Source organism: Calonectris borealis, chromosome 21 (genome assembly GCF_964195595.1).
Source record: "Calonectris borealis chromosome 21, bCalBor7.hap1.2, whole genome shotgun sequence".
NCBI classification, from domain to species: Eukaryota; Metazoa; Chordata; class Aves; order Procellariiformes; family Procellariidae; genus Calonectris; species Calonectris borealis.
Window position 1 is genome coordinate 12,838,896 of NC_134332.1, and position 16,365 is coordinate 12,855,260.

General features: G+C 35.7%; 1 protein-coding gene across 3 annotated transcripts in view; it reads left to right on the top strand.

Moving 5' to 3' along the window:
- Positions 1–16,365, top strand: part of RALGPS1 (Ral GEF with PH domain and SH3 binding motif 1) — a 128,456-nt gene that overhangs the window by 29,640 nt on the left and 82,451 nt on the right. For all 3 annotated transcript variants that reach the window (XM_075170926.1, XM_075170923.1, XM_075170924.1), the window contains 4 exons: positions 4,439–4,522; positions 5,017–5,106; positions 6,741–6,833; positions 8,974–9,100. In XM_075170926.1, coding sequence (XP_075027027.1) covers positions 4,439–4,522; positions 5,017–5,106; positions 6,741–6,833; positions 8,974–9,100 — 394 coding nt within the window. The remainder of the gene's footprint in view (positions 1–4,438; positions 4,523–5,016; positions 5,107–6,740; positions 6,834–8,973; positions 9,101–16,365) is intronic.

Below are 16,365 nucleotides of genomic sequence, written 5' to 3' on the forward strand. Positions count from 1 at the left end.
GTTGAGAAAAAGCAAAGTTAATCTAGACATTTGAAAATCAGAAATAAGAACTTCAAAAATAAAGAATGAAGGTACTTACCAGAATATGTTAAATTTGCATAGAAGTGATATGTTACCTTGGTATTTTGATTAAATAAATTTATTTTCTGCAAAAGGTACAAGTATTGCATGTTTTCAGCTTCAAGTTCTTTAATATAAGAACATGTCCTTAGATCCATTAAGGTATATGTCGTCTTGTGCCTAGGTGAGACAAGGGGAAAAAACCCCGGTAATATTAGTGGAACTGAGTTTTTGACAACATCAGAAAGGGCAGTCCAGTTTAAAAGGTTCTTAGTAGAAGCTCAATCCATCTAAGCTGGTCCCTAACAAAACAACTCGTTGTATATTACAGTGGTTCAGAGAGATTAGTAGCCTTCTATTTTGAGAAAGTATAGGGAAGAAAATAAAAATTCATTTATCTGGTGTCTGGCCTTCCTGTCAGATAAATTAATTTTGTTTCAAGCGCGAAGATAGTTTTGTAGCTGAAAACCCTTCTATGCTTCTGAAATTACATGTGTTCTCCAGGCAGTCGGGGAGTCTTTACTATAGGAAAAAAATGGCAAATGAACAATGCAGCAAGAAACCATCAATACCTGTAAAAAAATCTGTTAATGCAAAAATATTAGTATTTACAAATAGATATATAGATACTTTTTCATGGTAAAATTTTGCTAAGAAAAACATCAGTTAGAACAAAATGGAGGTTTTGCCAAAAGCAGAGTTAGTGTGATACTCTGAGGAGATGAATGAATACAAAAGAAAATACAAAACTGTGGATGTTCATATTTAAAGTGAATTTTGCATTTGCTTTAATTGCTATGAAATATCTGTGCCATAGAATTTTATAGCAAAACAAAATACTGATTTGCTGTTCTTCTTTTCCTTTGTCATTGCTTCATTTTGCCTTTTGGAAATGAAATTTCCTGAAGTGCTACTCTAATTGGCAGATAGATGTAACTTAGTGAGAAATGATAAAAAAACCCCACACTATCGTCATATTTTCAGCTTCTGCTAGAATACAGGTTTGTGTATAAGTAGCAGTTGCCATAAACTGTTAGTTTTTAATTGTATTTTCTGATTTTCATCTTACTGGAATTACCAATATAATTTAATTGTTTGTTTGCCAAAAATAAACAACTTTCTATCCTGAAATTCTGTCAGCTGAAGGACTAGGTTTTAAAGCCAGAAACAGTCTGTGTATTTGTCATCTACCTGCCTCTTGTTATTAGGTAAGTTATTACACTAAGAAGGTTAAAATTTTCTGATCAGATCAAATATTAATGTATAGTCTGTAACTGTCTGCATTTGTTTGACGCCTGGTAGCCTTTAAAATTAAGTTGGTGTATTCATTCTCCTGTGTCCGTAAGCTTGGATACCTGTTGATAAACTACTCCTTTGAGGCCCTCAGGGTTTCACGTAGATGACTGGCTCTTGTGTTGTTGATGAGGTGTTTGCCATTTTACACTGGAACGCTACCTTATCAGAGTCTTTCTTTGGTGTCCTTGTATTGCATGGAAGAAGGAAAGGAAAATATTCTGGTTGAAAGCTGTGTTTCATGATGTATTCATTTTACTACGTCACTGGGTCGGATGAAGGCAGAGTTATGGTCCCTACTTTTCCTTTCGTACTTGCTTGTGCAAGGTGGTTGCAATTGCTCTGCAGAATCAGCTTTTGTATGCAGGAAGCGGTGGTAAATACACTGGTATGTGAATAAGAGTGAATACTTCCAGTTTCCTGTGCTAGAAAGGGGGCTTGAAAAAAGCATGGAGAGGTTGAAATGCTAGGTGTTGCTAGATTTTGCTAGATGTCACATAGCTAAGTTCCAGAGCAGAACTGTGCACAGAGAAGGTTTCCTTAGTCAGCAACCATTGGGCCGGCTGCTTTAGTGAGTTATCTGTTGTTGAATTTTGTGTATGGGGGGACAGCGTTATATTGTTTTTTCTTCAGGTTTTAGTCTTTAACATGAGCTTATGCATGGATGGGAAGATTTAAGATTTGAGAGTTGTGGTTGCCCAGTTCTTATCTCAAACACACAAACATCCTTTAAACCTAGCACTTGTTGAGGCTTTTTTCTGCTTTTCCATTGAGCTATCACTAAAACACACATCTGCATGTTACTTTGCAAGAGTTCAGTAAAGGATGTCTGATTAACAATTCTTTGTTCTCCAGCAGAAATAACTATGCTTATTTCTAGACTTCTGTGTAACTTTATTTAGTTTTTTTTTCTTCCCAAAGTCATGGAAGTTGCAATCTCCACAAATTTCATGGTTTTCTTGCAGACTTGATTGGAAAGTTTCTTGTGACTGTGTGCATTGAGGAAATTGCCTGCATCCTTCCATACAAAAAGATGAAGTATGATACTAGAACACAGTACATTTTAGCAGTATAAAAAAAATTCAGCAGGGGCATGTTGGATCACTTACTGTTATCAACCTTCCTATTCAGTCCAAATTTTAAACCTAGTCAAATGATTTTACCATGCACAGGATTTTCCATTGTTGCTCACTAGCCCTCTGACAACTGCTTAATATCATTAGGTTACTGACCTCTTCCACTTTTCTGACAAATGTAAATTTTGCTATCCCTAGTAGAGTGACTGAGATTTTTCCACATAAACATATAATTTCCAGACTCTTAAGACCAGATGTGCACCGATCATGTGGAGAATCTGTGTTTTGACAGATGCGAATTGGCATTTTTATCTGCAGAAGGCTTAAATGCTGGAAGACTGGGATACAAAATATGTTTGGAACTGGAAATGCTTTTCCTGGTGCTCACACAGGAACATGCAGACCTCCACATCTCGAGAGTGTGTTCCATTTATCAGAACGTACAAAGTGCTTTTCAGAGGCAGAATTCTCTTTGGCTGACTCTCTGCCTTTTCATGTGAAGGCTTCTAAAGTTAATAGCTTACATTTGGAAAGTTGAACAACATTTTGATTGAAAATGAAATTTGTGGTTCTAAAAACAGAAGAGTGATTTAGAACTGGTGTTATGGAGAACTCATTTCCAGTATGTGTGTATCTACCACTTGTCAGATCTGAATATAAAGACTGTATAGATATGTGGTAACTTGAATCTGTAGTTAAAAAAAGCCAGGCTGTCTAAATATATTTGAAACTGCCTGAAATAACTATTGGAAAATGGACACTTTCTTTCTGGCTAAATCAAATTTGTAGTTATAATTTCAAATTTCTTTTGATGCATAATTTAATACAGTTTATTTAAGGAGAAAATCATTAATCTGCTTTTTAGCTTTTCTGTTTACTTTATAATTCCCACAGGAATTTCTACTATTTATTTTGCATTTTAGGTGAAAGATTATTTTTTGCTATAGAGCACTGGGATTTTATTATGCATTGAAATTCATTAGTTACGGGTTACGGGTATACTACAGAATTTGTGATTTGTCTTATTTTGAACTGGGTTGACTTTGAAGTAGTCATTGTAATGAAAGAGCATTCAAAAATTTGTCTCATGTACTGTTGACTGAACTATGCAGCCTACTGGCAACTTTTTGTTTTATTAGCACCAAAGTACTAATCTATATTTTTAAGTACATGCCACACTTCAGTCAATTCTGGCTAAACTCTTACGGCTTAAAAAACAGCCAAAAAAAAAAAAAATCAAAACTCAAAATAAAACGAAGAGTTGTAACCCCAACCTTCTGACCAGAAGACCTTCAGGCTTAAGACTGTTACTTTCCAGCCTTTTTCAAATATAGATTCTCTCAGTCTGAGTATCACATATGGAGATGTCAGGTTTTTTAAAATAAGTTTGTAACTACTGTAAACAATATTACAGTTCCAAAATTGTGTTCTTCAAATGCTTTAGATCTCACATTTTAATAAAAAACATTAGAGGTTGAATATGCTAAACTATGGTGTATTCATGGAAGTTTTACTAATGTAATAATGAGGATGACATTCAGGAATAATAGCTAGATTACCACCTCTAGTTGCACAGCTGAATTTTGTACTCTTTAACTACTTCTAATACTGCTTATTGGTATGTTTAGCTTTAGCTTCAGTTTTGAACCAGATAAGGTAGCAAATTCTTTACTCCTGTATCTACTGATTTGCTCATACAACGGAACCCTGACTGAAATAATGAATGCAGAATGAAACTTCAGAGACATCAGTTGTGGCTGATGCTTAGTCTTTTTGTATCTGAGTTTTAATAATGTCTATTTTTTCTACTATCAGGAGAATATAGGAATCACATCATTTATATACATCAGGAAAACACAGAAGTGTTTGGTTAGACTAGCTGTCATCGAATCGGTGCTTTGGATTGGTTTTAGCGGTTATCTGACAGATGCTTGTCATGTATCAGTTTTTATGCTTTTAAATGTTTTTAAACATTACTGATTAAGGCAATTTTTAAATGTGTTTCCTAGGAACTAGCCAGCTGTGGATGGAATAAGAAAGAAAAACATATCCTCGCTCCAAATATTGTTGCCTTTACTAGGAGGTTTAACCAGGTAAATGATTTGATTACTGTGATGAACAGGTACTGTTTGACAGTTGTCTTCGAGTTAAAGTTAAATAGAACTACTCTATGAATTAAAACTTAAGAATATTTTTCTAAATGAAGATTCAGATTTTAAAATGGCAGCTGCTGTTTTCAATTGCTTTGTCCACATTTTCATGTTGTTCCTCTAGACCATTGGAAATTATTAATTCCTAATAATTTTTGCTGATGTGTCATGGTACAACATTAGCAATTCTTTTCTTTCTTTTTCTGTGTTTCACCTGCTCATTCAGTTATCTTAGTGTTGCCTCACTTCTCTACCTACTTCTTATATCCAGTGGTAATGCTTTTGGGTAATTGCAGCTATACAGATGAGAATACATGGGATCAGAACTCTTTTCTTTTCTGACCTTGTTTTCTCCCTGAAGCATCATGAAAGTTTACAAATATTTCATAAAGTCGCTTTTTTGTAAATAAATTCAGTTATATGTGTTTACTTTATAGGTCAGTTTTTGGGTTGTACGAGAAATATTAACAGCACAGACCTTAAAAATAAGGGCAGAAATATTGAGCCATTTTGTGAAAATAGCTAAAGTAAGTGCAAATCTCTTGTACTATAATTCAAAATCTTATTTCCTTTTTGTTTGTTTCTGCACTACTCCTATGAACCGTTGTTGGATTACAGAGGGTAACGTTCTTTTTTAGCATATCTGCTATGTTGTACCACATGAATAAGATAAAGGTATGACATCTATTGTTTTTACTTGGTTAAATAAAACTACCCAATTCAGTGTGATTCATCTTTTCCCTTTGCCTAACAAGTTTAAAAGTGGTTTGTCTTGTTGATGGCCAGCTAGGTGTTGCCAACGCTGAACATGGTTGTAAACTGTTCTGGTTTTTGTCTCCCCCCATTCAAACTTACTTTTTATGAAATGCAATCTCTTGCTTTTAAAATGGTTATCGTGAGACTTGTTTTCCTACTTGTAACATGTAGTTGCTGGTATAAAGTACCACTGTTAAAGCTCAGTTATTTTAATGAGGTTGAGCACTGCATTTTACAAGTAATTCTTAACTTTTTAAAAAATATATTTATTTTAAAAAATATTTTTCTGCTTCATGATCTGTGGTCATTCTGTTTTGTATGACCCTGTGTGACACTAATATTAGTAAGAAGACAGCACTTTGATCAATGGCCTCAGTGCTAGTCTTGTACATGGGAAATTGTGTGTGTGTGTAGGTAATTAGAATATTTTCCATGTAATACAAAATAATTTTTTTTTGTATTGTGAATATTTCCAATCAGTTTACTTAGCAGTTTTGTGCTTACGCAGAAGAGAATGTATCTGGATAAGTTCCTGGCAAAAATGCGTAGTCCAAGTACTAAGAGAATAGTCAACTTGGAGGTGCTAGGTTGTTCTTAGAAATAAGAGGTTTGGGTTTTTTTTTTCCTGCAGAAAGGAAGACACTGCTCTCTCTTTCTCTTTTCTTTTGTGTTTTTTTTTTTTCCTTTCCTTCTTTTCCCTCAGTAAAATCCACATCTTCCTCAAATGCTCCTGGGCAATGAGTAAATCGATACTCAAGGATGACTCCAGCCTTTTTTTAAGATTTATGAAGAAGCTACATGACAGCAGTTCTCATTTTTCTATCTTTCTGGAACTATGTGTAGGAAACTTTATCATCTAAGACAGCTTTATTCTAAAGTATTATCTCTTTTGAGATCAATATGTTTTGAGTAATTGTCAATATAGAGTGAATTTAAAGTACGTTGAAGTGAGGAAAAATTGTCCTGTAAAACAGATTACAAAATAAAAAGTTGTATTAATTCTGAAAGGGTCATCAGCATCTTTGGTTGATGTTTTTTGCTTGATTAAATTTTTAACTTCCAAAATTATACTAATTTTCAAGGACAATGGATCAAATAATTTTTTCATATTTTCTGTTCCTGAAGGAACAGCTTTAGAAAATAACAAATTCAAATTAAATACAGTTTGTATTCTCATAACTGAAATGCCTATTGTTTTGACGGGTATATTTGGAAAATTTGCAACTTTTAAAGTGATCTTGAGAATTTTGCACATTGACAGCATTGGATAATGTTGTCTGCAGTCATTGATGAAAAGTTTGCATTTTATTAATGAAAAAATTTTTATTTTATTAATGCAACTTTGAGATTAACTAATCCTGCTTCCTTTTTCGATGTGCTGAAAGTTATTATTTCCTTTTTTCAGAAGCTTCTAGAACTGAATAACCTTCATTCTCTTATGTCTGTGGTGTCAGCACTGCAAAGTGCGCCGATCTTCAGACTGACCAAAACCTGGGCTGTAAGTTATTCCTTGACCATTGTCTTTTCTGTCTTGTTTGAATTCTGAGGTTTTCTGAACTCTTCTGAATGTCGAATTGCATGCTCTGGAAGAAGATTCTTTATATTCTTGTTTTTGTGGTACCATCATAGCAGTAGTAGTGATCTGTTACATGTTTTGTGAAAGTAGAGTTTAAATGGCTGTATATTTTTAAACAATCTTTCTTCCTGTAAGAGTTTCCTGTTTTCCTGTCTGTTCTAGAAGTCACTGATTATATGCTCAAGAGGACTTTAGTTGATAACTAATCTTAGAAGACCCTCATATACAGTGTGTATCAGTATCCCATTATACAAATCATAGTGTGTGTCATTAATACATTGCCTAAAAGCAAAAGAAAGAAAAAAAACCTATTACAAATATATAAGCATTAATTTTGTGATTCTTGTACAATGCATTTCATTTTTCATTTTTTTTAGAAATTAAAAGCACTGATAATTCCATTTTCAGAAATTTGGTCTCTTGAGGGCAGAATTTCTCATTTAAATTTACTGTAAGTTTTGCTATTTCTTTAAAGGGGAATACACAATTATAATGTAATCCTGCTGTATGTAATCTTTAAATATACAAAGGATTAGGTAATTCTAATTAATTTAGTATTCCACCCAACATGGATCACATTAACTGTTCAGAGCTGATAAATAAAGATGGCTATGCTTAACTCTTTTACCTAAGTTTATTATGTCTTTAAAATGCCTGTAACTTTTTTATGGTTTGATTACTCAGAATTAGGCTATAGTCTAATAAAAATGTAAATGCCTGCTGTTTTGAGCAGCTTGATGAAGATGGAACTTAAATAGGGAAAATCTAAACCAAGTGTGTGAATAATTCATTGCAGGACTTAGACCTAAAGAGGTGTACGGCTCTTTGTAGGCACAGTTCAAAAATACAATACAGTGCAGAGTTAGGGCCTCAAGGAATTCTCAGTGCTGTTTAGCAAGAAAACAGCAAAATTATTCTGAAATCTTTTCACTCTTGTACCTTTTATGTTACTTTTTACTAACAGCTGTTGTTTAACTGTGATGTGGTGCGCACTGTTCCAGAGTTGCAAAGGGCCTCAGGGCTCCCATTTACAATGCTGTTTGATTACTCCTGTCAAGCCCATCCTGTTCTGAGCAACACTGAATGAAGCAGTTAACTCATGCATATCCATTGCAGTATTTTTTTATAACAATGGGCAGACTCACAGTTATCTGGAAACAAAACAGCTAGGCTTATGAGCTCTGTAATACAAGAGTTGGAATTTTACAGAGGAAGAGGTGTATTAAGAAATGTGCTGTGGAACAGCTGTCTGTTGTCAGAAAGTACAACTGCAATAAGTCAGTATACAGTGCCATAATTCTCCACTCATTCTGACTCAATTGGCTTTTAAAATCATCTTAAAAATATTGCTGGTGTTTCTGAAAACAGCTGAAATAGGGAGTGTAGCTACAGTTGTGTATTTTGTGTTTACTTTTCAATCTTCTGTCACTTTAGGATCTTTTGCATTGCTAAATATTTTTCTGATTTTCTGTAGTAAGTCCAGTAATAGAAAATAGAGATTTAAATATCACAGTGATTTACTTTCCTTATACTTTTTTCCAAAAAGTTTTGTCATACTTTTAATAAGGCACTGTTGAAATGGCACAATTTGCATTTATTTAGAGCATTTTCTATTGCTATTTCTACTTTCAAATTCAAGAGGATTTCTGGCAATTCTGATAAACTATGAGAATGTTGATGACTGTATAATAACATATATTTTTCCTCTAAAACTTTAATATTGCTGCGGTTATTCAAAACTCTGAGGGAGTGATATGTGGATCCTTGATAAACTATTCAGAAATAATAATCATATTTGTTCATAGCTTAAGACTTATGCTGAATTGCATTTTTTTTTCTTAACATGTAGCACGTTTTCAAACATTGTGCTGGTTTGGGTGGTGATGATGAACTTAAGCCTAACTTGGCTATGCTTTCCTTTACTGTGTCTCTGTGGAGATTCGTCTGGTTTGGGTGGTGATGATGAATTTAAGCTTAACTTGACTATGCTTTCCTTTACTGTGTCTCTGTGGAGATTCGTCTTTTAAAATTTTATTATCTCCTTCATTTTTTTTCTATGTAGCTTTTGAATCGCAAAGATAAGACCACCTTTGAGAAGTTAGACTATTTACTGTCTAAGGAAAATAATTATAAAAGGACACGAGAGTACATCAGAAGCTTGAAAATGGTTCCTACTATTCCATATTTAGGTGAGTGTGAACAATTACCTTATTTATCTGTAGCTCATTTTGACTGACAAGCACTAGTGTAGCATGTTATGCACCTGAAGAACATCAGATATAGAAGGTATGGTTCACTTTGTTTGATATTTAGGAAAATTAGATCTGGTGAAAATTTTTAAGCTATACACTGTCAGGGATCTCTGACTTGAAGAAGTTTTTTGCATTACTGACATCTGAAAGAACAAATATGTCTTTCTTTACTGTCCTTTTGATGTCTTCAGAATTTACAAGAGCATTGGGTTTCAGAAGTGTCTTTGAGTATAGCATGATTTAAGACCTTATTCCTGTAGCTTTCATTTTTGCTCAACTGTTTTTTCAGATACCTCATAACTTGGTATCTCTAAACTGTAGTTGTTGGTTTGTGTCAGTTTCTTGTAAATACTTTGAAAAGAGATACAAACTGAATAGTCAATTCAGTTGATTGACTTGTCTTTTCAGTATTCCCTTGATTATTCATATAGACAGACTATATCATTATTTCCCCAACGGCTCTTTTAACTCGCAGTTCCTGCCCATTGCTGAACTGTGCTAGCATTCCTGAGGAACACTGCAAAAACCAGATTCCTGTTAAATAAGACCATTCAGGCACTGGAATGTCTTTCTAGTGACGGGTTTTTTAAAAGAAAGAGTTCATTTAAGAAGTATTTAGCCATGTCTTCTCTAAGTGGTATAATAGAAACAATTAGATAATTTATTGTAATTATTTTCTAGTGTCCAAGAAAAGACAAATGCAGTGCTTTTTCTATAGCAGTCCATGTATGGAAAGCATGGTCCTGGTGAAGTAATTGTTTTGAACATTCTGTAAATATGACTTCCAGAAAAAATATATTTTAAAAAAATCAAACTAAAAAAACCACATGAACTCCACAAAATCAAATGTGAAATACACCTTTACGTAAAGTACTGGAATGGCTGCTATTCCTGACATAGGAATTCCAGTTAATAATCTACAATTACAGCTACACATATGAGAAGAAAATCTAAGTATTCTAGGAATGATACATAACAGTTCTTGGAGAACCGTGTTGTATTCCCAGAAGGCTTCTCATCGTTGTGATACTTCTTACTTAACATGAGCAAACCTGCCATATTCATAAAATTTCAAAAAGATATGTGAGGAAAACTCTTTACTTTTTGCATAGGCTTTTTAGCACCGCAAGCTTATTTGTAGTCTTAAAGTATTCAAAGGACTACAAAAAACCCTTTATGTGGATGTTTCAGAGCACTCAAACCAATCAGTAGCTTAATCTAGTTTGCCGTAGGCTTTTTAGAATTTTCATTTCTTTGGCTTTTTTGTTGTTTATTCTGTTGATTTAGTGCATATACTTCAGAAGAAATCCACGACACGTGGTATTGTGTTTATTTTAAATGGTTTGGAGATGGTTTTTTTGTTCGCCTGCCTCCCCCCGCCCCCAAAGCAAGGGGTATAGATCTGTAAAGTAAGACCCTTTCCAAATTGTCATTTGTAGAACTGCTTTCATTCTTTACCAAGAGACTGTTAGAGAAGAAAACAGATGCGCCAAGCCTTGTTGACAAATATGTTGTCATGGTCAGCCTGATTTAAAAGCTGAAAAGGCAGTTTATTATATTAGGACGTAGAGGATATGAACAATTGCTGGGAATATTTTACTTATTGTATTTGTATTTATGAAGTGGAAGACTGTCCAAGCAGTCTGTCTCATAAATCCTTCTGCAGTTCGTCTCAGTCAGCCCTTCTCGTTGCTCCCCTCAAGTAGTTAATATCATCAGCAGATTTTTGCTCCATTGTTCACTTCCATTTTCAGGTCACTTATGAATATGTTGAACAGCATGAGCCCCAGCACAAATTCCTGTGGATAACAGTCAGCAATGCTAATGTAAAATATTTCTTATTAAATAAATTTGACAGCCATCCCTAATGGCCATACTTAAAAAAATGTGTTGAAAAATTGGTATGAGTAACTAAAACTTCTTTGAAAATAATTTCAAGTTTGAATGAATGTTTGGCTTATCAAAAGAGAATATTCAAAGGGGACTTCTTTCAGTGAGTATCTTCTCAGGGGAGACAATATTAGGTGTGGAAAAGCTTCTTTAATCTGTCTGCTTAAATGAACAAGTAGACTAATAGCTCTATGTTAGGTGTAAATAGTGAACTGAATGAGAGTGACGAAGTCTCTGAAGATTTGTAGAGTTCATAGGGCTCCCGTTTCATGCTGTAGAGCTTCTTGTCTCTCACTGCAAGACAGTTACTTAGTTATGGGATATCAGTTCTCATTCCATCTGGGACAGTCTGAGATTATGTTTGAGATGCGCTGGAGAACGTGCTGGGGAGTTAAACAACTGCTTAAGTTGACCAAATACTCTGGTTTATAGAATTCGCTCACAGCCTTGTGTAAGAAATCCTTTAGTACTGTCCAGTTATGGGAACATCACTCCAAGCCAGTTTTAATTAAATTTAAAATGAAAGTATTTCTGAAATGGACAAAAGTGTTACAAGCCTAATAAAAGACATAGGTAATGAAAGCGAAAGGAGAAAATCTGCATGTTACTGAGTTACAAGGTTGAACCTGAAATTCCTGCTTTAGACTTTCTATCTTGCCAATCTCCTAGACTTGCCAACCTCCTTTAGACTTCAGATCCTCCTGCATATCTTGTACCTCAGGTTTTGTACATAACAGAGAGCCTCTCCCTGGTGATTGCAAAGACTAAGCAGCATTGCTGCTTTTTTAAAGTAAGGTTTTCCCTGCTTCCTGAGAGGTGCAGTTGAACCTTTGTGTAACCAGCTGAATACAGGAGACAGCAACTGGTATGTTTACAACCTCAAGCTATAATATGAGAGATTAATATATTCCTTACTATGTTTAAAACTACTATGTTAAAATATCCAACAGTTGTTTTCTTTTCAGACTGATCTTCCAAGTTTTAAAAAAAAAAGAAAAGAGAGAAAGAAAAAAATCATGAGATTGGCAAGGCTGTGGTCTGGACTGTTGGAAGCAGTTAGCCACAGTGTGATCTAAGAAAAAATAGCAGTTACATTCTTTTGAAAATTCATGGGTGCAGTGACTAGCTACAGCTTTTTCCTGTCCTCACTGTAGGTGATCTTTTAGGTTGTATCTGTATGTTATAGAAAGGACAATGATGGGTATGTTCTGTTCCACTCTACAATATTTCACTGAGTTGTGGTGGTTTGTTTTGTTGGTTTTTTCCTTGGAATACAACGATGGGGATAATGCTGAAAACTTTGATAATGGAACAGTTTCAGGAAAGAACTCTTATGAAATATGTGTATAAGAGAATAACGAGTTGTCTTCTGAAGTAAACTAAATCTTGTGAGAGAGCCTTTTGCCTAAATGCTGTAGGCGGAGCCCCACTGTTTAGTTCCTGATACACAGATAATGTATTAGTTAACAGCATTTTCTTTACTGTTCTGAAAAAGGTAGAGATATTTCAAAAAGTCAGAAGAGCAACCTAAGTTTTTAGGCTGGACGATTTCTACAGTACTTTTTGAAATTAAGGAGGCGTACAGGAGAATTGAAGCTGTTAGAACTCTTCTCCATTGTGCTGCAGTTCTCTCCTTCTGTATAAATTCACCTGATGTGCTTTTGCAAATGATAGGAAAATGTTTTGTATGTGATTTTTAGGTAGTGTTGCGTTGTCAGAGATGCACTTCTTTGAGGAGTGGTGAAACAAGAATGTAATTGAAAGAATTGGAAATAATTAGAGAAACGGGAAAAACTAAGACCTTTCACAGTTTATAGTAGTGAAATGGTGGATCTAGTGCAAACTGAGTTCTGTTCTGTGAATTTGGAAAAAAAAAAAGTCCTAGTGAAATTTTGCAGATCTGTGATTCTGCCAATATACTTTCCAGTAACTTACTTCAGTGTATAAGTTCTAAATTCTCTATGCTTAATTGTTTTTGATATGCCAGCCTCTGGGTTTGTTTAAAATTATTTTATGCAAAGTTTATACAAAAAAATGCAGTGTTAAACATTGGGATGTGGTTTTTGGTTTTGTTTGTTCTTTTTCTAGAGGGCTTATCTGACCAAGCCTTAGCTAAATTGTGAAATAATGATATGGTCCTTATTGTTGTCCTACTTCGATGGTCCACACTGAGCCAAGCAAAGTTCCAGTTGGTAAAGACTTTTCCTGAATAGAATCCGTGTAGTAATATAGACAGCTTTTTCCAATGCCTTTAATTTCAGTAAATCTGTATGTTTAAAACGTTGCCTTACACCACTTCTGCAAAGTGTTTTATTATGATGTAAATATGACTTTTTAAATATGATAGGAACTAAATCATTAGGTACAACTGGACGTATATTCTTGTTCATTTGGACCTTGTTTTCTGCATCCTTTCCTCTCCCTGCTTCCCACCCCCGGTTGGTTTGAATGTGTCAGATATTCTCAGTTCTTCTTTGTCAGCCACAGTTCTTCTTGTGAACATCACTCTTGGCCAATGATACAACAGCACAATATTTTTTTTCCTCTCCTCCATTTTCTAAACTATTCTGTTCTCCAACTTATTTTTGCTAGTGAATTTGTTTAATCTATGTGTAGTTACACCAAGCTTTCTTGTTCTACCCACACTGCCCTATCACCAAAAATCCAGCTTCTTTCCTCTATTGTAAGGTTTTTGACACTGTCTCTCACAATCCTCAGTGACAAACTTGTGGTTTGGTATGGACTAGATGAGTGGATAGCGAGGTGGACTGAAAACTGGCTGAACTGCTGGGCTCAAAGGGTTGTAATGAGCAGCATGAAGTCCAGGTGGATACCATTGGCCAGCAGTGTGCCTCAGGGCTCAATACTGAGTCTAATGTTGTTTAATATCTTCATTAATGACCTGGACAATAAAACATAGTGTGCCCTCAGCAAATTTGCAGGTGATACAAAACTGAAAGGAGAGGTTGATAGACCAGACAATTTTTCTGCCATTCAAGAGGACTTCAACAGGCTGGAGAAATGGGCAGACAGGAACCTCAGGAAGTTCACTAAAGGGAATTGCCGAGTCCTGCATCTGGGGAAGGGTAACATTATGTACCAGTATAGGCTGGTGGCTGACTGGCTGGAAAGCAAGTGGGTCAGAAAAGGACCTGGCGGTTGTCAAGCTGAGGTGGCCAACAGCATCCTGGGTTGCATTAGAAAGAGTGTAGCTATCAGGTCAAGAGGAGGTGATTCTTCCCTCTACTCAACACCAGTGAGGCCACACCTAGAATACTGTGTGCAGTTCTGAGCTTTCCAGTACAAGATATGAACATACTGGAGTGAGCCCAGCAAAGGACCACAGAGGCACTTAAGGGACTGAAGCATCTGTCATGAGGAGAGTCTGAAGGAGCTGAGATTGCTTACCCTAAGGAAGAGAAGGCTTAGGGGGGAAATATTATCAACGTCTATAAAAATCTGATTGGAGGCTGTAAGGAAGATGGAACTAGACTGTTCTCAGTGGTATCTAGTGAATGGACAAGAGGCAATGAGCACAAACTGAAATACAAGAAATTCCATTTAAACTTAAGGAAAAAAACATTTTTATGGTGAAGGTGTTGAAATACTGGAACAGGTTGCGCAGACTTCAGACTTCACAGGTTGTGAAGTCTCCGTCCTTGGAGATATTAAAAGCTTCACTGGATAACGCCCTGAGCAACCTGCCCTTATCGAGCATGCTTTTTTGAGCAGGGGAGTTGGACTAGATGATCTCCAAAGGTCCCTTCCATCCTCAACTATTGTGTGTGACAAGTACTGCATGTCAGTCAAATGCTTTTTTTTCTGGAACTTCAAGACTACAGGCTGCAAAGAATCTCAGGATACTTCGTGGGTAGATCATTCAGCTTCTTCAGATCCAGGCAACTTCAGCACTCTCAGTCTGTTTCTCTGTGCCTCATTTCGCTTCCTCAAAAAAGAGAAAGAGGCATCTTGAGCTTATGAGAGAAGTGACTATTTTTAGATTAAGACTTTAAATTAAAATTTCTTTGTAAAGTAGACTAGAGATTTTTTTGTTACTTTGGTTTGGGTCCACCCTACAGCTATGTCTATCTTTCACCCATCTTTAGATGAGAATTTGTTGGTTTCTTACAATGCTAGTTGCAGCTTTCCTCTGTCTATTGACTGTGTTTCTCAGTGGTATTTTAATCTGATGCTTATTTTCCTTACAAGTTAACTGTTTGAGCCCACAATTATATGGTCTGTCCTTCACCTTTCATTGAAAATAGCATCTGCGAGTGTTATCATATTAGCTGAAAGTGTGGGGAAGAGTGAAGTCCCTCTGACCAAGCATTCTTTAAAAGGCTGCTGCTGCTTCTTTTCCAGGGAGGAGGGGTGTAGCACAGCTAATCTCATTTAAGAACTTTAGTTTGCCTAAGTTCTTTTCTCAGATGTGGTATCTCCAGGGTTAAAACAGGTCTTCATACACTGACTTTTGTGCACTGTCTTTTTTTAATTACATGGACAAGACTCTAGGTAAATCACTCGCCTTTTAGGTAGAAAGGTTAAGGAATATGGTTATTTTAACAAAAGACTGTCAGCATGGACATGGGTTTAAAGCCTGTCATGAGTGTCTACTGTGGAGATGTATCTGTAGCCATATGTCCTGCTACAGAAAAGCACCTGTAATAGCTTTTCTAGCGAACGCCCCATTCTTGAGATCGGCACAATGGATACCTGGAGTTCTCTGCATTCCTTCATCAAGCCAAGCATGAAGTAGCACTTGGAAGAGTATCTTGAATTTGCTGTCTTCATAAAGCTTCTGGTAGTCCTTTTCATGCAACCTGTGAGTGTAGGGAGGTAATGTTCGTAGTGACCCATGTTTTAAAAGTAGGCAAACACCCCAGAGTAGTTAGTTACCAGTAGCATGAAGTTCTTCCAAACTAATATATATATGGCTAATGCATTGTTTGTTTTCCTACCCCTGTATCTTAGTCTGTGGGTTATGTGTTGTGCCCTGCCTGGATATGCTGTGGTAGCATGTTACCAAAGGAGCACAAGAAGAGGGTGGAGTATGAACGTGACCTAAGGATATTGCTATGCAGTAGCAGTATTTTCAGGAAGTGTTGATTATTTAGTTATAGACATATAACAAATTTAATGTGCATACACACCGTGCACATTGAAGAACTCATAAGTGACTCTTCTAAGGTAGGGTCAGTCTGTATGTGTTTTCTTCTGACAAAACTAGTGGTTAATTGTAGATATTAGCAGGAATTTTACTGCTTTAATGCTACTATCCTAATTGTTAGAGCACTGTGGCCAGGCTGTAGAGG